General features: G+C 43.0%; 1 protein-coding gene across 1 annotated transcript in view; it reads left to right on the top strand.

Moving 5' to 3' along the window:
* Nucleotides 1-22905, top strand: part of LOC126259747 (synaptic vesicle glycoprotein 2C-like) — a 234620-nt gene that overhangs the window by 13786 nt on the left and 197929 nt on the right. The window contains exons 2-3 of the mRNA XM_049956737.1: nucleotides 10650-10712; nucleotides 21021-21182. Coding sequence (XP_049812694.1) covers nucleotides 10650-10712; nucleotides 21021-21182 — 225 coding nt within the window. The remainder of the gene's footprint in view (nucleotides 1-10649; nucleotides 10713-21020; nucleotides 21183-22905) is intronic.

The following is a 22905-nucleotide window of genomic DNA, read 5'->3' as shown; positions in this document are numbered from 1 at the left end:
GAATGGGGCCCTCTGCGGAACTCACTGACTTCGGACGCGATCAGGTGATTGTGTAGCACTTGTGTCATACGTCTGTACGCGAGATTTCCTCACTCCTAAACATCTCTAGGTCCACTGTTTCCGATGTAATAGTGAAACTGTACAGGCCGACCTCGTCTGTTGTCTGACAGAGACCGCCGACAGTTGAAGAGGGTCGTAAATTGTAATAGACAGACATGTAGCCAGACCATCACACAGGAATTCCGAACTGCATCAGAATCCACTGCAAGTACTATGACAGTTAGGCGGGAGTTGAGAAAACTTGGATTTCATGGTAGAGCAGCTGCTCATAAATCACACATCACGCTGGTAAATGCCAAACGACGCCTCGCTTGTTGTAAGGACCGTAGACATTGGACGACTGAACAGTGGTTCGAATAGTTCAAATTGCTCTGAGCACTATGGGACTTAACATCTATGGTCATCAGTCCCCTAGAACTTAGAACTACTTAAACCTAACTAACCTAAGGACATCACACACAACACCCAGCCATCACGAGGCAGAGAAAATCCCTGACCCCGCCGGGAATCGACTGAACAGTGGAAAAACGCTGTGTGCAGTGACGAATCACGGCACACAATGTGGCGATCCGATTGCAGGATGTGGATATGGCGAATGCCCGGTGAACGCCATCTGCCAGCGTGACTAGTGCGAACAGCAAAATTCGGAGGCGGTGGTATTATGGTGTGGTCGGGTTTTTCATGGAGGGGACTTGCACCCCTCGTTGTTTCGCGTGGCTTATCGCAGCACAGGGCTAAATTGATGTATTAAGCATGTTCTTGCTTCTCACTGATGAAGAGAAATTCAGGGATGGCGATTGCATCTTTAAACACGATCGAGCTCCTGTTCATAATGCACGACCTGTGGTGGAGTGGTTACACGAGGATAACATGCCTGTAATGGACTGGTCTGCACAGAGTTCTGACCCGAATCATATAGAATACCTTTGGGATGTTTTGGAACGCCGACATCGTGTCAGGCCTCACCGACCGACATCGGTACCTCTCCTCAGTGCAGCACTGCGTGAAGAATGGGCTGCCATTGCCGAAGAAACCTGCCAGCACCTGACTGAACGTATGCCTGCCAGAGTGGAAGCTGTCATCAAGGCTAAGGGTGGGCTAACACCATACTGAATTCCAGCATTACCGATGGAGGTCGCCACGAACTTGTAAGTAATTTTCAGCCAGGTGTTCGGGTACTTTTGATAACATAGTGTATATTTAAAACACAGCTAGCTTGACTAGCAATTAAGTAATAACTACACAGAGTTTTCTCTATTCCACTGTTGCACTAACTGTAGACAACCCAACAGGTGCAACATTTGTGTAATTGTTCGTTTTCCTGTGAAGCTTTTCTTGAAACCCATGTAATGCGCACTTTTCCCTGGTTGACATTACTTAATCACACAGCCAACAGTTTTGCAGAAGAATAAATGCTGCCAAATAACATCTATTATTGGATATTCGCAACAATTTTAAAGTCACGCAACGAATGCTTAAATTAGTTAGCTTTTCTTACTTCTTAATAATTTCAGAAACCATCGCAAGATCTGAAGCAAATAAAAAATAAGTATGTGGTAGGGTCCATGTGTTAATTGTCCAGCTTCAATAACTGATAATATGGTCGAAACTGGTAGTTCATTAGAGTAGCGTGCTCTGAGTTTTCAATTAATTGCGCGAGGGCAATTTTTTTTTTTCAGTCTCCGATCGGACGCGAAATGAAAATCACGGCGAAAATCAAAAATGTTTTATTTTCAACAGATGGCTGCAGCTTCCAGCTATTTCTCTTCATAGTCGTCGCTCCGATTTACACATTTTTAGCAACGTTGTAGCAACTTTTCAATACCCTCATCATAGAAGGTAGCCGCCTGTGCTTTCCGCCAGTTCCCAAAGGTCGCCTGCAGACCGGTGTCTGTGCCGACACGCTGTCCTCATAGCGAGCCGTTCTTACGAGCTAAGATATAAAAATCAGAGGGAGCCATGTCCGGGCTGTATAGCGGGTGATCAAACACTTGCCATAGCACATGCTGCAGGAGCGTACTTGTTGACGTGCTGTGCGACCGAGTAATGTCGCGATGAAGGAGACTCATGACGTTACGTTGTGTGGGCTGAGTTAAGTCAGGCCGAACATCAGACATGGCACTTAATACTGGGGGGGGATTCTAACGTTCTAAGCGTCTTTACTTGTCAACTGTGCATTCAGAGCTGAAAAGTGTGACGTGACGTAGTCGACGGGAGTACTAGAGGCACTGACCAAAACATTTGCGCAAAGATTCATCGGGTTTCCTTGTTGTCTTAAAATCACGACCGATTGGAAGTTAAAAAAAAAAGCAAAAAAGTCAAACACCCTGATTGTAGGTTCACGAGTGAAGAGTGTCGACCATGTTTAAGAAACTCTAGTATCGCTATCATTGCCGCAGTGAGTGTGGAACATGGCGACATTCGAAATTGCTCATGGACACAAACGCTCATGACTGTGCTGTCAGTAAATTCAAGGACTGGTTGACGAAAGCACTAAGACCTGAATGGATATTGCCTAACTTTTTGGACTTCAAGCACTAAGATCTTGAATGGATATTGCCTAAATTTTTGGACTTCAAATTACTACAAATAGTAACCTAAATGAGTCACACATTTTCCATATATAATAGAGCTGTGACGGGACCATAAATTTTAGATTCTTTTTACGAAAAGTTTACAGTCCTGCAGGTAACATTGTATTAAACTTTGTTGTTGATTTTGTGATGTCTACTCTGAAGATTGGTTTGATGCACGTTTCTAGTCTATCCTCTGCAAGCCTCTTCATCTCTGTTTAACAACTGTCACCCACATCGACCGATCCGGTCGCAGATTCGATTCCTGCCCTGGGCATGGATGTGTGTGATGTCCTTAGGTTAGTTAGGTTTAATTAGTTATAAGTTCTAGGCGACTGATGACCTCAGAATTTAAGTCGCATAGTGCTCAGAGCCATTTGAACCATTTTTTTCACCCACATCCATCTCAATCCGCTTACTGCTCTGTACACAGCAAGGTTGTACACAGTACTACCACGAGAGGACGACAGCTTCCAGGCACAGTTCAAGCCAGGCTCCTTCCAGGTACGGGTAGTCGCCTTCAGATGGCCCTCACATTACGGAACCAAACTCTACTTCCACCACGAGCCCGTCAACTATTATATACATTCAACGATAGTGTTGCCAGCCGCCACAGAAAGCGATGAGTGCAGCGGGCGATTCTTTTGCCAGTCTCGGATGAAGGAGAAGGCTCCATAAGCCTCCATCCAGTTCGGCCACAGTAACAATTCCAACAATGTCAGAGAGTTCCGGACCCAGTCCCGTCTAATGACATTTCAGGACGTGGCGTTCGCCCATCTCCCGTCTCAGTCTATTACCTGCAACAGTCAAGGCCGACGACGCACATAAACAGGTGCCGTCGTAACAGCAAACCATATTGATAGGGGCAGTTACACACCGAATCTCTGCTGAGTTACTTTTTGTTAAAACTGACTGATTTACTAGGTGGCAGAGACAGCAATCTACACTCCTGGAAATTGAAATAAGAACACCGTGAATTCATTGTCCCAGGAAGGGGAAACTTTATTGACACATTCCTGGGGTCAGATACATCACATGATCACACTGACAGAACCACAGGCACATAGACACAGGCAACAGAGCATGCCCAATGTCGGCACTAGTACAGTGTATATTCACCTTTCGCAGCAATGCAGGCTGCTATTCTCCCATGGAGACGATCGTAGAGATGCTGGATGTAGTCCTGTGGAACGGCTTGCCATGCCATTTCCACCTGGCGCCTCAGCTGGACCAGCGTTCGTGCTGGACGTGCAGACCGCGTGAGACGACGCTTCATCCAGTCCCAAACATGCTCAATGGGGGACAGATCCGGAGATCTTGCTGGCCAGGGTAGTTGACTTACACCTTCTAGAGCACGTTGGGTGGCACGGGATACATGCGGACGTGCATTGTACTGTTGGAACAACAAGGCCCCTTGCCGGTCTAGGAATGGTAGAACGATGGGTTCGATGACGGTTTGGATGTACCGTGCACTATTCAGTGTCCCCTCGACGATCACCAGTGGTGTACGGCCAGTGTAGGAGATCGCTCCCCACACCATGATGCCGGGTGTTGGCCCTGTGTGCCTCGGTCGTATGCAGTCCTGATTGTGGCGCTCACCTGCACGGCGCCAAACACGCATACGACCATCATTGGCACCAAGGCAGAAGCGACTCTCATCGCTGAAGACGACACGTCTCCATTCGTCCCTCCATTCACGCCTGTCGCGACACCACTGGAGGCGGGCTGCACGATGTTGGGGCGTGAGCGGAAGACGGCCTAACGGTGTGCGGGACCGTAGCCCAGCTTCATGGAGACGGTTGCGAATGGTCCTCGCCGATACCCCAGGAGCAACAGTGTCCCTAATTTGCTGGGAAGTGGCGGTACGGTCCCCTACGGCACTGCGTAGGATCCTACGGTCTTGGCGTGCATCCGTGCGTCGCTGCGGTCCGGTCCCAGGTCGACGGGCACGTGCACCTTCCGCCGACCACTGGCGACAACATCGATGTACTGTGGAGACCTCACGCCCCACGTGTTGAGCAATTCGGCGGTACGTCCACCCGGCCTCCCGCATGCCCACTATACGCCCTCGCTCAAAGTCAGTCAACTGCACATACGGTTCACGTCCACGCTGTCGCGGCATGCTACCAGTGTTAAAGACTGCGATGGAGCTCCGTATGCCACGGCAAACTGGCTGACACTGACGGTGGCGGTGCACAAATGCTGCGCAGCTAGCGCCATTCGACGGCCAACACCGCGGTTCCAGGTGTGTCCGCTGTGCCGTGCGTGTGATCATTGCTTGTACAGCCCTTTCGCAGTGTCCGGAGCAAGTATGGTGGGTCTGACACACCGGTGTCAATGTGTTCTTTTTTCCATTTCCAGGAGTGTATTAGAACTCATTAGATTGGTTGTTAACCTTAATTGTGTTATTATTAGTCAGGTGCGGCTTTACCAAGTACCACCTGCTATCGATACAGACTCGTCCGGGCGGTAGCAGCATCACCTGTCGAGAAATGAAAGCTAGTCAGACACACGCACGGTTCCTGTAGTATCAGTGAGCGTGCTGTCCGTGTGTAGGAAGGGGAGGGCGCGCGTTTGAGCGAGGGTAGATTGTGATGGCCCGGAGGCTTGACATGAGTATTTTGTGAACTGCACGACTTGTCAGTGTTTGGGGAATGCTATGGTAAGTGTCTTCAACACGTGGCGAAACCAAGATCATACGACGTCCACACGTCGTGGGGTTGGGCGGTCACCCTCCATTACAGATGTCCTACGCTGCGAACTGCAGGCGGCGAGTGGTGGAACTAACACCAGTCGTTAATGCTGGTCAGAGTACAAGAGTGTCTGATGACACACTGTGCGGAACACTCCTAATGAGAAGCCTCCTCAGCCGACGACCCGTGCACGTGCCAATGATAACACCATGACGTCGGCAAATACGGCTGAAATGGGCACGTGACCGTCAGCACCTGATGCTGGCACAGTGGCAAAGCTTTGCACGGTCTGATGAAACCAGATACGTTCTTCATAATGCCGAAGGGAGGGCGCGAATCGGTCGTCTTCCAGGGGAACAGCTCCTGTACATCTGTACTGCGGGACGGAGATGTAGACTGGACATGGGGTACTGCTCCAGTGTTACAGTCGGGAAGTGATATGTAACTGCCACATCGATGGCCTCGTTGGCCATAACAGAAAAGAAACGACATACATCTAGAAATCCTCGTATAATGTACGGCTAATGAAAAAAAAAAAGATAGTGCATAATTCTGTCAGATGAACGGTGTGCCCTATCTTACTCTGCAAGAGATAACTGTAGTCACACAGTGTATTCAAGATTATGTGATGGAATCTACTTTCCGTAACTTTTTTAATCATACAAAAATTAGAGAAGAATGGACACAGGGGAATTTTATTCTGCCACGAAAATGCATCCGCTCACAAAACGGGAGGGTTATCAATCAATACAAGGTGAGGCAGCTAAGTAAGTCGCCCAGACACATCCAAAATGAGAAAACATATTGATATTCCGTTGTCACTAAGTCACTGCGGACAATGTGGTAAAACTTCTGAAGTACACAAGTAATTTTTAATCTCTGAAGCTGACGGTTTATCACTTTCTTTATGTAGAATGTTTCTACATACTTTATTCAATGACACTGGATAGAGCGTTCGAAGAGGACGTATGTGGAACTTGATCAAACAATAACAAATTAACAAAACTCCACAATACTATCTCGCCGTCATCGGATAGTGTACCACAAACCTCTCTCCTATTGTGCCATATGTCAGCAAATAGTGACTCAGGAACGGTTTATGTGTTCATTATAGTTACCGCCATATCAAATGTTTAAAGTATTAACGACCGTATAAAACGACTGAGACAATTCTGCACGTTGAATTTCGTCTGTACTTCTCGGAGTAAAAGGTGTTATGGGTTAGTCAAGAGTGATTAATTCCACTTGTGGCGTTCTGAGGTAAAAATAATGAAGTCTACTATGCGCCTCAGAATCAATGAAGATGTGCTCACACACTTGAGCTTGACCTTCACACAAGTAAACAAAAATCAGGGTAAAGAAAATTAGATAAATATTGTTTTCTGAAACTAAATATACACTCATGTTCAGAAAAAACAGAGCGCCTTGAACGACTAGGGATAGGTTGTTCATATTCACAGAACATGTATTCTAGTATGTTCTGCAGAAATGATTAGCATTTCAGCCACCTCTGTTCAGCATGCGTCCTGTTGCCTAATATGCGCTGGTCCGCCATCGGCCGTGATAACTTGTTCCGTGTGCGATGGCATCGACATGTATAAGGCGCGAATGGCCTATTCTGGTATAGCCGTCCATGCTGCTCTCACCTTGTTCCAAAGTTCAGCTGTGGTGTTTGGCAGTGGATCACACTACTGCGCTCGTTGTTTCACCATATTCCACACATTTTCAGTTGGCGACAAGTCTGGTGACCTGGCAGGCGAGAGCAAAAGGCTGGCATCCTGTGATACCAAGACGGCAGGTGTTCCTGCAACAAGATATGGTTGTGCAGTGTCTTGCTGAAAAATGTCGTCTGGTTGTTGTGCAGAATGTGTATGATTACAGGTCGGAGGATGTCATTCACGTAGATCACACTGGTCACAGTGCCCTGGACACGCACCAACTGTGACTCGTGGTTGTATCCAACAGCACCCAACACCATAAGGCCTCGTGTTGGCGCTGTATGTCTTGTGCGAAAGCAGTCATTGTGACGCTACTCCCCCTGTCTGTGACTAACCCAAATGCAGCCATCATTTTCAAAGAAACAGAACATGGATTCGTCTGAAAACAATATCTGAAGCCATTCGTGTTCACCCATACACCACTGCCGTCCAGCATGCTTCTGCATATTCGTCAAAGGCAGGCCGAGAAGCAGACGACGCGCATGTAACCAATGCCATAATAAATGGCGACGGAGTCCACCCCCTGATAGTATACCATGTGTTACACTGAGCAGGATGCAGATCTGTCCTACAACGCCTCTCGGATGAAATGTCGATTTTTTCGGGGAGTGGAATGTGTGGTGCGACCTGAACCATCTCATCGTATTCTACAGCCCTCCGTGAACCATTCGGCACACACCCGTTGCACTGTCGAAACAGTTCGCCCCAAACGAACAACAATTTCCCAGGAGGTTGCATCACATTCTCTCATGCCAATAATGGGACATCTTTCAAACTCACTGATTAGACGGTACGGTTTGCACATACGTCTGCGAGGCATCCTGCGCGTCTGATCAAGTCACACTGATCCATTATCTTCAGTTTATAGCGCTCATGAGAGATGCGGACACACCTTACCGGTAGGTGGTGTTGCTCAGCGACATCGATGTTGACCTTGATCCCGTGGGCCGACATGGCTCAAATGCTTCCGAAGAACATACTATTGTACATATCCTGTGAATATGAACGTCCTATGTCTGGTCGTTCAAGGCATGCTGTTTTTTTCTGAACACGAATGTAGTTCCTCTAAGTACAGTACCAAGGTTGTTGAACAATAGTCATGCCTGCACCCAAAACGCATTCGCTCGAATGACACTGACGCACCCCACCCATACAAGTCGCATAATATTGTAAACAAACCAAAACAGGTGTACACTAGCTGCCAGACTTGAATGCACCTCATCTCGTTGCTGGATACAGAGACAGCATGGCGGCGATGAGGCGCAGTACTGGTATTCAACGAATCTGTGTTGGAAATAATTTTTCAAATACGTTATAAATCTGTTTCAGGTAGTGATACGGTTCCCATATTCTCGGGAACTAGATGCCATGGGACTGCAGATGCAGTCTTCATAATCTGAAACACGAGGCACTGACTATTTAGGAGCTTATTTGTCTATATGGTGTCCCCCTACGAAGCACGTTTGAAAAGTTTTCAGTGCATTGGCTAACACGATAAAATTTGAAGATTATTCACATGAAAGCACAGTCCTCGTAATATTCAGATACACGCGGCCCAACATAAGTTTCGTTTGCACACGTACAAACGGTCTTAACTCATTCAGAAATTAAATCACAACACGCAGTTCACAGTTTACTCAGCAATGATCTCTGTCTTTCTTCAGTCACGCTGATACAGTGTACATATGACTTCCAACCTTTATCCACGTCTTCACGCACGAAAACTAAACAAAAAGTCATGTCTTTACGTCAAAGACCACTGCCTCATCGTCACCGATACAACCACTAAATTGTTCAGTTTCGGCAGTCGAAACAGTCTCTCTTATAAGAAAGACACACAAACAGACATTGAAATATTTACGTTCTGATTGAAATTCGTTACATGCAGAAATTGATCAAATCGCACTGAACATCCACGACAACGAGACCATGGAATGGTTAAATTCAAAAGTAATAACAACATGTATTAAGGCGTTTAACCCAGTGGGAGACGAGACTATCAATTCTTGTTTCGCAGAATGCGGGCAGCTGCTAACGGATCCACAACGGTAGGTATTGTCCGATTGGCAGTATTGTGGCGAATGTTACCGTGCAACAGGGTGATCTAACCGACAGCATTCCGACCGCACGAGGACAAACGCCAGAGCCAACAGAGGAAGTATCCCCCATCTCGCCCACCAAAGAAATGTAATGCTGTTCATACAAGCTCCGGTAAGGTCATGATGACCCTCTTCTTCGACTGCAGGGGCCCTCTGCTCATCCAGTGCCTCGTGCGTGGAGCCACAGTCAATGTGCAGCACTTTGTAGAAACTGCCACGACCCATAATGCTAAAATCCCCGGGAGAGTTGTTGGACGGAATCATCTTGTTGCATGATAACGCACGCCCCCACACCGCCAATTTGACGAAGGTTACGGTTCAACGCTTGGTTCGGAAAAACTGGAACATCATTCGTACAATTCGGGTCTTCCACCGTGAGATTCTCTCATCTTTGGCGACCTGAAGAGAAGCACACGTGGACGTCGGTTTCAGTCAGACGTGGACGTGCAAGAGTGGGTGCTGTTGTGGGTCCGTCAGCGCCCGATTGCGTACTACGAAAAAGGAAATGAGAGTCTCATCCACCAGTGAGGTAAATGTCTCAACGCGTGTGTTGGTTACTTTTGAATGGAACCATTCCATGGTCCCGTTGTGACGGGTGTTCGATTTTCATTTGACTGCCCCTTATAATACCAAACTACACCACTAAGCTCAGGAAAGGAGCCGCGTTATATCCACGCATCCAGGAAGCAATGTGTCGTACTGTTCGCAAATGTCGACGGGTTGTGTTTTCTGTAAAGTGGTGGGGAGTCGTTAGTCTCTGCCAACCACACTCCAGCAGCGATTAAGGGAAACTAAAGTCTACTTCTTTGGCCCTTCCTGTGTTTACCGTTAACCTCAACTACCAGAATGTAGGAGTACAGTTAAGGATACAGGGGTTAATGTCTGGTCCCTCTTCGAACTTTCAAAATATACTAATTCGTTCTTTCAGTCACTCAGAAAACGTATACTCCAAGGAATGCGGATTAACAGAGTACCATAACATAAAAAACACATTTTCCAGCTCACATTTCTTCCAGAGACTCACCGCAAAGGAAGTGAGATTTAGTTTTTCACTTATTAGTAACACACTCGAAATATTCTAAGTGACAAAATGGCATGGATCTGAGAGTATCGTTCAACCATGCATATCGTTTTGAGTGCCAAACTATTGTTTCAATGACGAATTTTGTGAATGCTTCAGTATGTGGTTCTACAAGGAGACTGTACAGACGCGAAGAGCTTGATGCCAAGTATTTTTCGTAAAATATAAAAGTAAGTTTCTGGAAAGAGCAAACATGCATTTAATCAGAACTATCGGTGTGTCCCAAGCATGTGACAACTTCAACACATCTCTACAGCTATATGTGTAAGGGTGGCAGTTCCAAACTAAAAGGAATAGTATGCATCAAATGTTTTAAATCGAAAATACTGTACGTATATATTAGCAACGAAATTAAGTTGTTGGTTGCTTTTCATAAAGATCAATCTTTCGACACATGGAAGATAATGTGTTGTTCCTGATTTCAGAGCCGGAGGAAGGGAAGCCAATAGATGAGCCTGTGGACTTCGAAACTGCGATTTCGCTAACAGGTAGGTTGTCGCAGTTAAGTTGTGATAATATGACACGAATGCCGACGAGCAGCATTCAATACATATTACAGTGTACCAGTATTGTGCACTAAATTGGTGGTTAAAGTAAATACTAAAGCAAAACTGTCAAATGATACTTCATAACATGTTCTCTTTGTTTCTGTAGAAAACCATATGTCTCTGAATTACGCAATGCAACGTGTGATAGTGATGGTCAATGCGAAATTTAGGCTCTGGGCCTTATGTATGTTGTTTGAGACCAAAATGCCACACTTTACAATCAAATATTTTGTTTCACAGTTTTGCAAGCACTTCACAAAGTATATCATTCCATTTTGCCAACAAATTATTTGTGGCGAAATTAATTTTAGACAAATATGCTTACTAAACACACAAAAAGTCTTTTAAAAACAGATCGAAGACCTCTACTAAATAGTGAAGTATATCTATAGAAAGCGAAAAATAATAGAAGCATATGCATGACAATGCGCCCTCAATCATGTTAGTAGTATTTGAGTTATTACCAAAGTTTTGAAAATAAAATGAAGTTTAGTATCTCTTCGATTTTGGTATCCTATGTGTCAAGGAATATAAGTAGAGGAGTTGCATCGGAATACAATTACAGAAATTTTGTGTGTATTATGTACTTTGAACTATATACAAGAATATTTATTCCGTGGTATAAAAAGTCGTTTCCGCATCATATAAGTAATGAACTGATAAAAGTAGCTGCAGCATCGTAAATTAGGCTAAGGTATTTATCTTTAACTTACTTCATATGCTGATAATTTTTAAATACCACATAATCGAAGATTAACTACTTGCACTGACAAATCTGTAATTTTTTAGAAATCTAAACGACTCGGCAAAATTCTAATGTGTTTTATGTGTGATAAATGTTTGTTAAGATGTACGGAAAATAATATATGAGAGAACGACAGATGAGGGCGTAAATAGCGTATACGTTATCGTAGGGAGTCAATCTGGAGACCAGGAACAAAGCAGATGTACGTATCGATGAGTGGCGAAATTTTTCTAAGTTCGAGTTCTTGGAATTGTAAAATACCTCACAAGTCAGTGGCAAAGACTTCGGTCTTTGGGGAAAACTTCATGCTAACTTGTAAAATTTCTGCATTACTAGTAGCTGTTGAAAGTTTTCCATATTTTGACCAAGTATTAATGACATTCCTAAATTTTTCCGAAGCTCCTCCGCCGTTTTCTGAATCCTCAGTCCAAAAGAACCAGTACTCTCTTGTAGGCATACGCAAAGTGTTGGCAATAATTTTACAGAAAGGGCTGTATGATATTGCGCTGTGTACGAGTGGGTTACTTTATGCATATTTCGGCTTACTTCCAGTGTAACGTAAAAATTGAAAATAAAACAGGTTTTCGCAAAGGGACTGGACCCCACGTTCCCCGAATTACCATTCTGTACTCTTTTCGCTTGCCCAACGCTGCCTCAAAACCACGCTAAAATAATTGGCTTATACCTAGCCCATATATGCTACTTTCTGTAAACGCTTGGCCATCTGTAGCTCCCTTTTCTGTCAATTTCATTTCTGATCAAGTACCGCATACAGCACAAATTTGGACGAATTCTGTGTTGACGCATAGGCGCAAACCTCGTCTGGACACGTCCTAGCACGGCCAATACTTCCCGTCTGCAGTCAAATACATCGCTCAAACAGTCGTGTCTGTCTTTAAAACTTCTTGCGTAATTACTACTCCACTCATGTAGTGCATGCTCTCCAAGCAGCACAAATCATAGTATCAACTGCAGCATTCTACATCCCACAATCCCACCAAACATTCATACATTAAAACAAACACATTTATAATTTGAAAACTTGTCAGACTCTAGTTCTGATAACTTAGACAATGGCATATTTCAACCCGCAGACGCGTGCAGAGGAGTGTTACAAATTTTACGTGTGTATCTGTCTGCGGCATCGTAACTCCCAATCGAAAGGTTCGATTTTAATGCAATTATTGTTTGTTTGAAACCTGGTGTAATTGGGACGGTTCTTAGCTATACTACGTGAAAGTCTATTCAGTAGTTTAAATTTCATCAGCTAAATTAAGTAAAACTGTTTTCCGCCAGTGTTCTCTCTTGATGCACAGTATGTAATACATAAGAGGAACGTCAAATTACGTAGTACCAGGCTGTAGGGCTCAAAAATATCTAAAGAACTGTCAGATAGAACATATGTTTATCTTTTACGGTTGGCCAACAATACTGATCTCTGTTTTTTGAAGTCGCCCGTTTCAGCACCTACAAACCAGAAAAAGAGTAACTGTAACTCAACTGTAAAAGAAACATATACTCTCGCAGATATTCTGTAGTTCTTTTTGAGGTCTACAATTCAGTACTAAATCAAACTATTTTGCTCCAATAGTTTAGGCAGCCCACTGCAAGAGAACGCACTGGTAGTGCACTTTCTTCAATGTTTATTGTTTATGTTACCTAGAGTAACTAAATATGTTCTAAAACGCAGTCAATGAATATATGAATTGGAAAAAGAAACACATAAATAGCATAAGTGAAAAAGATCTCGCATTGGAAATCCGTGTTTCGTGCCGGAAAGTATTTGTGTGAACGTACGGATAGCGTGTCGATCCCCCATGTCTGCTAGTACAACATCAAGTTTAAGAACAGTGAACTTAAATTAAAATGGAACTTCACAAAAAAAACCTCTAAAAAGTAAAGAAATAATATGTATAGCTGCTTGAAATTTAATACAAGTCATAATATTTTAATCGAAGCGTCGTACCGTTGGGGGAGCGCAAAGTAAATTAAACAAAACGGAATACATTCGTTAAAGTACGAAATTTAAATACGAGTAAGTTACCTAGGCAACGCGGATTAATATGAAAACAACAATATCAACTCATTCAGTCTATATCTTAACTTACTCGGAAGAATTCGCACTGTAGACACAATCGTCAGCCACGCCTGCCCTCACGCATCTGCCCGTTCGGGTGGCCGCACTTGCTCACGTCCACCATGCCACATACCGCGTATCACCCGACTCGCGCACGCGGTATAATGATACGTTAAGTACGCTACCATCAAACCACTGCAGGACGTATGACTCGTAAGACAGATTAATGCGTGAAACTAAGTATATATGATATTATGTAAAAACATTATATAAAAGAAACAGAATATTAAAGTCGGATTAGATTTTGTATTTCAAATAATAAGTAATTATAACTTCAGCAGCTGTTTTGAGGTGTTGGTGCTAGACGTGCAGTACTAGAAGAGATGACGCCAAACATGATAGGCTTGTATACAGAAGTAATGAAACTATGCCGTTCTCGAAAGGGTAGCTACTGTTAACTTCTCCCCGACGCGACGCTTGAATCAATTGAAAGTAGGCTATTTAGGTTTTTATGTTGGTAACGCCACGTAGCGCTCTATATGAAAATCACTGACTGTGCTGTGTGAAGGCTGTGGTTGGTTTGCATTGTTGGAATATATGCTATTGTAGTGTTGGGCAGTTGGCTGTTAACAGCGCGTAGCGTTGCGCAGTTGGTGAGCCGCCAGCAGTGGTGGATGTCGGGAGAGAGATCGCGGAGTTTTGAGAGTGGATGATCTGGACGTGTGTCCATCAGAGACAGTAAATTAGTAATACTGGATGTCATGAACTGCTATATATTATGACTTTTGAACACTATTAAGCTGGCAGTAGTGGCGCTCGCTGTATTGCAGTAGTTCGAGTAACGAAGATTTTTGTGAGGAAAGTGATTTGTGAAAGGTATAGTTTAATGGTAGTCAGGGCCATTCTTTTGTAGGGATTATTGAAAGTCAGATTGCATTGCGCTAAAAATATTGTGTGGTGTCACCGCTAGACACCACACTTACTAGGTGGTAACTTAAATCGGCCGCGGTCCTGTAGTACATGTCGGACCCGCGTGTCGCCACTGTGGGATCGCAAACCTAGCGCCACCACAAGGCAGGTCTCGAGAGACTGAGGAGTCCTCGCCCCCAGTTGTACGGACAACATAGCTAGCGATTGGACGTGCTAAGCCTTGCTCTCATTTGCCGAGAGATAGACAGTAGAATAGCCCTCTGCTAAGTTAAATGGCGACCACCTAGCAAGGCGCCATTTGTATCAGTGCCTATAGCTTACTAATATTCAAGAGAGATGTATTCCAAGGACTAATTAAAAGTTAAGTAACAAGCATCTACGTACTTTTCTTCTTATTCATTTATAAGTCTCATGTTCCAGACTTCACGCCCGTCTGCGTTAGCATTGCGTGCCCTATCGGCTACAGCATTGTGTCTAGGCTGTATGGTCTAGACACAACATATTGTGTGTCAGTTTAGTGTTTATCAGAATAAGTAAAGAGCCAAATGTCTGAGTACGTTCAGTTCTGCTCAGCAGTTTGAAAATCAAATAACGTAAGGGGTTTACCAGCACAGTAGTTCAATAATTTTCTAAGGGGACGTTTCACAATATACAGGGCGATTATAATTAAACTTTCAAACCGCTGTAGGAATAACACCACTGGTCAGAATGACTTCAAATTGCAACGGAATATTATCGGAGAAGGGGGAAAACGTATGGCAGAAGAAAAATAAATAGTTACAAATTGTAGCAATAGATGGCGCTGTAAACATCATAATTGAATAGTGGTCGACTAAAAATGACAAACGATTCATACAATAATACCTAAGGTGTACGTTTAACGTTCAAAAATTGTACTATTGTGACCGTACAAGCTGTAAGTGGAGATTAGAGCAGCAGTTTCCCGCCGCAGAGCACGAGTCTGGCGGTTGCTACCGGGCGGTGGCGGGCGGCTAGCGTGTACGCAGCGTTCGAAAAACCCTAGTGGACGCTTGGCAGGGGCGCGTATGGCCATGTTTGTGAGCTTGGAGAAATTTGTATGTCAGAGAAAAGTTGATAAAAACAAAACTAAGAGTGAGACGGAGGTGCGAGTTGGCACTCATGGACATAAAAAATGTAAAGCTAAGTGCCGGCTGGGGTTCTACGCGCTACAGTCTAGAACCGCACGACCGCTACGATCGCAGGTTTGAATCCTGCCTCGGGCATGGATATGTGTGATGTCCTTAGGTTAGTTAGGTTTAAGTAGTTCTAAGTTCTAGGGGACTGATGACCTCAGAAGTCGACTCCCATAGTGCTCAGAGCGATTTGAACCATTTAAAGCTAAATTATCTAGACGCGCCAAAAATATATATAATAGTTTAAAAATATTTTTGTATTAAAATTGTAATTTATGGAAGTTCAAAACATAATATCTCGGAAATGCTTTGGCCGATCAATATAAACAAAGTGTCTACGGATGTGGCTAGTAAGGCTGCATCGAGCTATCATAGCCGATTGAGTACAGTGTGTACCATTTTTGAGTGAGAGGTCGGAATATGGGACTCGACTGAGAGAAACTATTTTCGGTAACAAATAAATTTAAAAAGACGAAACTAACGGCAGCATTCTAAAGTTTAAAGAGGCATATGAGTAATTAAGTACGTATTTTTATTCGTTTATTTATCTTTATTATCAAAAACTAGGTAAAAGCAAAATAATGCCTCAAAAACATTATTTGTGAAAAAACTGTGTCACATACAAAAAATTGGACTTTAAATAGTTACTGCCCGGAAAATGTCATTATTTTTAATATATCTAATATATAATATATGTTTTTGTGTTTAGTTTTATAATATTCGTAATTTTTGTCAAACATTGTTTTGAGTTAGGCAGACATTTCGACGGTGCATGGAGCAGCCGTCTTTGATGACAGGGCAGTTGAGTTTGAGTGACTGTAAGAGCCAGTATGTAGCGACGTTTGAAAGCGATCAAGTGAAGAGCAATATAATGGTTTAAGACAACAGACAAGAGTTATTTTTGTGAATTGTGAACAGACTGTCTAGTGCCGTGATCGCGTCATATGAATTTTATAGTGAAGTGTTGTAGCATCATTTATTAATGGCTGCACTTACGTAAGAGCCCCTCAGACTGCATTTTAAGTGTTTAGTGAATATATCAAAGAAAAATAAACTACTTTTTCAAATTATAAATAAACGTTAGTGACTCAATATTTTAAATTTCACTGCAATACCTGCCTACATTGTTTTGATATATTTTATTTCAGCTTAAAAATGGTGTTTACAGCAGGTGTGAGCTGGCACCCTAGAACAAAAAACGTAGCCAAACACTGAGACCAACCACATCTCTGGGCCGCTCAATTAAGCTGAGTGTAACATATAGTGCGGTAGCGTTCTCGCTTCCCACGCCCGGGTTCGATTCCCGGTGGGGTCAGGGATTTTCTCTGCCTCGTGATAACTGGGTGTTGTGTGATGTCCTTAGGTTAGTTAAGTTTAAGTAATTCTAAGTTCTAGGGGACTGATGACCATAGATGTTAAGTCCCATAGTGCTCAGAGCCATTTGAACCATTTTTGTAATATATATATATATATATATATATATATATATATATATATATATATATATATATATATACATATATATATATATTTGTGCCATAGCACGTGGGGGCTCGAGCGATACTATTCAAACTTCAGTGTGTAATGACCAGTACCGTTGTACTACTCAGTGTGCATGGGTGTACAGGTGTGATACTGTTAGTTACACTTCCTAAGTATCATTAAACTCTGTTGATTGGCTAACAATTCTAGCCCCGCCGTACCAATCCATTCTGTGAAAATAGCACATTAACAACACTTTCCATTTCTGCAGTTTTGTGGTTACCTTGTATAGTAGTGTTGCCAGCGAATGCATGCCAAGTACAGACATATCGTTTCGGTAGCAATTTAGTAATACGAGGGTCACTCCAAAAGAAATGCACATTATTTTTGTAAAAATACAGTTTTCATTCTGCATGTGTGAAAGTTTTACAGTGTGTAGATACATCCTTCCCGCTTGTTTGCAAACTTAGTTCAACCTGTTCCCGTGAGTGGCGCCGTCACAGCATGTCTTCAAGATGGCTGCTACACTTGACGTTCGTCAGAAGCAACGTGCTGTTATAGAATTCCTGTCCTGTGAAAACGAGACTGTGGGCAACATCCACAAGAGGTTGAAAAAGTTGTATGGAGATGCTGCTGTCGATTGCAACACAGTTAGTCGGAGGGCAAGCAGGTTACGTGATGAAAGCGGGCGCGGCAATATTGAGGATTGTCCTCGTAGCGGCAGGCCTCTTACTGCACACACTCCGGACAATGTGCAGAGAATTAACGAATTGGTGACTGCTGACAGATGCATCACAGTGAACGAATTGTCACGCTACGCTGGGATAGGGAAAGGAAGTGTTTGCACAATACTGAAAGTGTTGGCGTTAAAAAAGGTTTGTTCCAGTTGGGTTCCCAGTATGTTGACATTGGCTCACAAAGAAACAAGAAAAACGGTATGCAGTGAACTTTTGGAACAGTATGAGAATGGTGGAGATGAATTTCTTGGAAGAATTGTGACAGGTGATGAATCATGACCATCATTTTTCACCAGAGACGAAGAGGCAATCAATGGAGTGGCATCATGCAAATTCGCCCAAGAATTTTCTGCTGGAAAAGTTATGGCTACGGTGTTTTTCGATTCCGAAGGACCCTTGCTTGTGGACATCATGCCAAGTAGAACCACCATAAATTGTGATGCATATGTGGCGACACTGAAGAAACTTCAAGCTCGACTCGTGTTCGACCACATCGGCAAAAGCAGGATGTTTTGCTGTTGCACGACAATGCACGGCCACATGTCAGTCAAAAAACCATGGAAGCGATCACAAAACTCGGATGGATAACGCTGAAACATCCGCCTTACAGTTCTGACCTGGCTCCATGTGACTATCATCTCTTTGGGAAGACTCTCTTCGTGTAACAAGGTTTGAAGATGATGACTCCCTTGTGCACGCTGCCAAACAGTGGCTCCAACAGGTTGGTCCAGAATTTTACCGTGTGGGTATACAGGCGCTGGTTCCAAGATGGCAGAAGAAAGTTGAGAGGGATGGAAATTATGTGGAGAAATGAAAATATTGCTCCTATGGGATGTATTTACACACTGTAAAACTTTCAGACATGTCGAATAAAAGATGGATTTTGAAGAAAATAGTGTGCATTTCTTTTGGAGTGACCCTCTTACCAGTGGTGGTAGTGATATTGAACTAGTGGTAGGATTTATTCATCTGTAGGTATCTTTCACAGGTATGTGGATCATGTTTCAGTATTATGATTTAAGAACAATAAAATAATTCGCATACACAGATTGTATTGTATTGTACTGTATGTTAACCAAGGGCATAGAAACGATGGAGAGGCTTTGTCCCCGCCACAGTGGTCCGCAACTCCGCGACGACTACTGCAGTCCACTTCACCCCTCCGCCGCCCCACACCGAACTACTCTTGTAGGGTTATTGTGCGGTTCGGCCCTCGGTGGACTCCCCCCTACCAGGGAACATCTCACACCAGACGAATGTAACCCATATATTTGCGTGGTAGAGTAATGGTGGTGTACGCGTACATGGAGAACTTGTTTGCGGAGCAATCGCCGACATAATGTAGCTGAGGCGGAATAAGGGGAACAAGCCCGCATTCGCTGAAGCAGATGGAAAACCGCCTAAATTCCATCCACAGACTGGCCGGCTCACCGGATCTCGACACAAGTCCGCCGGGCGGATTCGTGCCAGGGACCAGGCGCGCCTTCCCAGTCCGTAAAAACCTGTGCGTTAAACTGCACAGCTAACTGGGAGGGCACATACACAGATACTTACAAGTCTAGGATGACAAGGATGGCACAGGTAGTCGGCCATAGTGAGAATCATCCCCTAATTTGCATGTAGTTAGTTATGAAGCCACTAAAAACCTAAATAAGGATAGCTAAATGAAAACTGATCGTCTCCACACTCATGAATACATTCACTGCTGATTCATGTCATTCACATACAGGTAAGCCCAAGCCGTGACAACTGTGAATCATAAAGACAAAGCTTCTCTAACAAAAATGCAGTCAAGATGCGGCGTAAATAATGCTCAGAAATTGTAGATATACGTATTTAAGCGTCTTGAACAAACATCAGCAAAAAATAAACTAATTCTCTTTAAAACCAGAAAATATTTTCTCACAACTTGCTTGAAGAATCACAAGTTTAATGCAACAAATTGAAAATTTTGAAATGACACTGAAAATTAATCGACCCCCATGGAATAAAACACCTCCAAAAAATCAGAACACTACTAAACAAACCAACACTAACATCCGATTCGTCTGCGGTGGCAGGTGTGCCGTCAACGCGGATTGCTAACCGAAGAGGACTTGGTTTTGTGTTGTCCTAATGTTCCTTTCGTCATAAGTGACATTCCATTGTTGAGATGGCCGTACGGGCACGTCCTGAAACCCAATAAATTAAAACATCTAATTCTACCCACATTTAAACAATTTTTTACCCGACTTTTCCAAAAACAGGGGAAGATGGCCACTGACTGTTTCAGCACGCGGTCTGTGTAACGGAAATTCTCAGACAATACTTTTCGTACATCTTGTCAAACGCGTATCTTATATTAAACCCATGTACAACACATGAAACAGGACCAAAATTTTATGAGATTTCCAATAAAACTTTTAGTTTCTCGATTAGTCTTTTAGTCTTCTTAAAACATACAGTTTTTTCAGTGCAATAACTGATCCACTGTATTTTGTTACTTAAAAATTTTAAACATTTAAAAATAAATACATTTACAGATACATACCGTAGCCTGATTTCCTAGGCTGCTGCTAATTTTATAAATTTATTATTTATTATGTGTAAAACCGATTTTATTATAAGTTGGAATATATATCTGTGATGAAGCCCAATGACGTATTTATACCTCGGGATACATTTCTGGGATGTAGATCAAATTGGAATATAATACGCAAAAAATTATATAAGTATTTTCTGATACACCTCCTGAATCTCTATTGGTTACCAGATAGTTCATTAGAATCGTCAGAGATATAGAAGATATATCAAATTTTAAAGGATTTATCGTAATTTAGGTCCGCTTAGTAATTAAAGTAGTGTTTCGTTTCCACGACAGCGGCTTACCTCACCGTATTCGTCCCCAATGGTCGAGCCTGCAGGGTTTTCCCAGACCACGTGCCACATTAGGAGTTTACCTGCTGCCTTGTGAGTTCAGCCTAGCACCACCGGCTCTCAAGTACAATGCGTGCTTTAAAAACTTATGGCATACAGCCGCATCTGGATGCTATCTTATAGTTGCCGAAAGCGGTACTGTGCACTTCAGTTGCTGTTGATTGCGCTCATGTAATCGTGTGTTCCTCATACGGCGGTGTGTTCTAGGCTTCGGCAAGTTCAACTACATACTGCTGTTGGTGGCGTTCCCCGCAGCCATGATCAACGTCTTCGACACCACTGCAATGGCATACATTCTGCCTGTGGCACAGTGTGACCTGGGCCTGACCAACCTCGACAAGGGTGGTCTCAATGCCATCACCTACGCCGGTGAGTATGACTCTGGTCTTCCTGGCAATTGTATTGGTGTCAAAAATACTGTCACTAGTACTAATAATTATTTATGTATATTGTTATTCCAAATAGGAGGAGATGATACCACTTGGAGATGACAGGGGAAAATTAGTCTTCCACATGTTTCGGTAAATTGACGATGAAAGTTCAGTTGTTTTATTTTCCAACTGACAATTACATTTTTGGCTTCTTCTGTGTGAATCTATGTGGAGGATTCACATATGCGTAGTTGTCACGAAGCTTTTTCAGTCCAGGCTCGATGACTTGTTCGGGTGAAGCAAAATAAGTATTTTTCCTCGTAAATGCACTAGGCTACACACTATACCGAAAGCCGCCCCCTCCTCCCCCATAGAGTGTCGTCCTTTCTATGTCGTATATGACTTTAAGTATAATATGATATGAAATTAAATGAAGGTCTTAGAAAGCCAAACAGAAGAAGAAATAATCGACCACGGCATTCCGTTATCAGAAACAGGAGCGTTACGATTTTCATTTAAAGAGGGAGTAACTTCCATCATTCATTTCGAGAATATATTCTGAGAAATATCCTCCACATGCAACATACTTTTAATTTAGTTTCCTTTTACTCATACAGTTTCAGCATTTCATGTGGTAATATTTTAAAATTTTTCTTTCTTGTGTAACTTAACAGTTCAATTCTACATGTTTGTACACCACGTCTTCTTTCTATGTACGCATTCAATCAGTGCGTCGTTACAGTTACCCACCCCTTCAGCAACATCTCCTCTGGGATGCCACGAATGTATGTCTCGATGTTACAAACATTGCCTTATACTAGACCACAAATGGCAGTGGTACTGTGTAATTGTAATGTGTCTTTGCTACTTTCTTCCACAATTTTAAGTTCCATAATTTTTTGGCTCTTTGTAATTTTGATTTTGATGTGTAATATTGAGTTTAACGTTTCGATTGAACTTTATGTACTGAGATATTTCGGTTTATGTCATTTCCTCTGTGGAAATTCTGGCTGACTAGGAATGTAGCAGCTACGACCTTGTTAGTATAAATTGATTTCTATATTATCTGTGTCTTATTTGTGTGTAATTTAAACAATACATGTACTTTTTTAGTAAGAGTTGTCATATGACATATATGTCTGCTGTCAGAGGCATTACTGTCACTAACGCTACCCACCGGAAGGAATGTTTATTTGAAAAAATTCATGACGAAATGCTGTTCTGTAATATTTGCTTGTTACGAATGGCTTCAGCCACCGACTAGTCTCGCGATAAGAAAGATTACAATCACAGCATCACATGCAATTCCAATCTTTCTTACCGTGAGGAACCAAACGTAATAAACAAGTGTTACAAGGTAGCATTGTGTCATGTGTTTTTCCAACGATGTATGTGCTTCCAGGATGAAATTTTCACTCTGCAGCGGAGTGTGTGCTGTTACGAAACTTCCTGGCAGATTAAAACTGTGCGCCAGACCGAGACTCGAACTCCGGACCTTTGCCTACAGTGGGCACGTGCGTTCAATAATACGACAGGAAGCAGCAGGGCCATAATTACGAAACATACACAGCTTGTGTTAAACAATGTTAATTAGCTTGCACAATTTAAAGACAATAAAGTCGATAATTCAACATGCACAACAAAAAATTTTCCTTAATCCCCTGTTGAAATCTGCATAACAAATCCATAAAACATTAAGAACATAACTGTTGGTGTAAATA

This window comes from Schistocerca nitens, chromosome 5 (genome assembly GCF_023898315.1).
Source record: "Schistocerca nitens isolate TAMUIC-IGC-003100 chromosome 5, iqSchNite1.1, whole genome shotgun sequence".
Taxonomy (NCBI): Eukaryota; Metazoa; Arthropoda; class Insecta; order Orthoptera; family Acrididae; genus Schistocerca; species Schistocerca nitens.
Note: the sequence above shows the minus strand (reverse complement) of the source record. Positions and strands in the feature narration are given on the sequence as shown.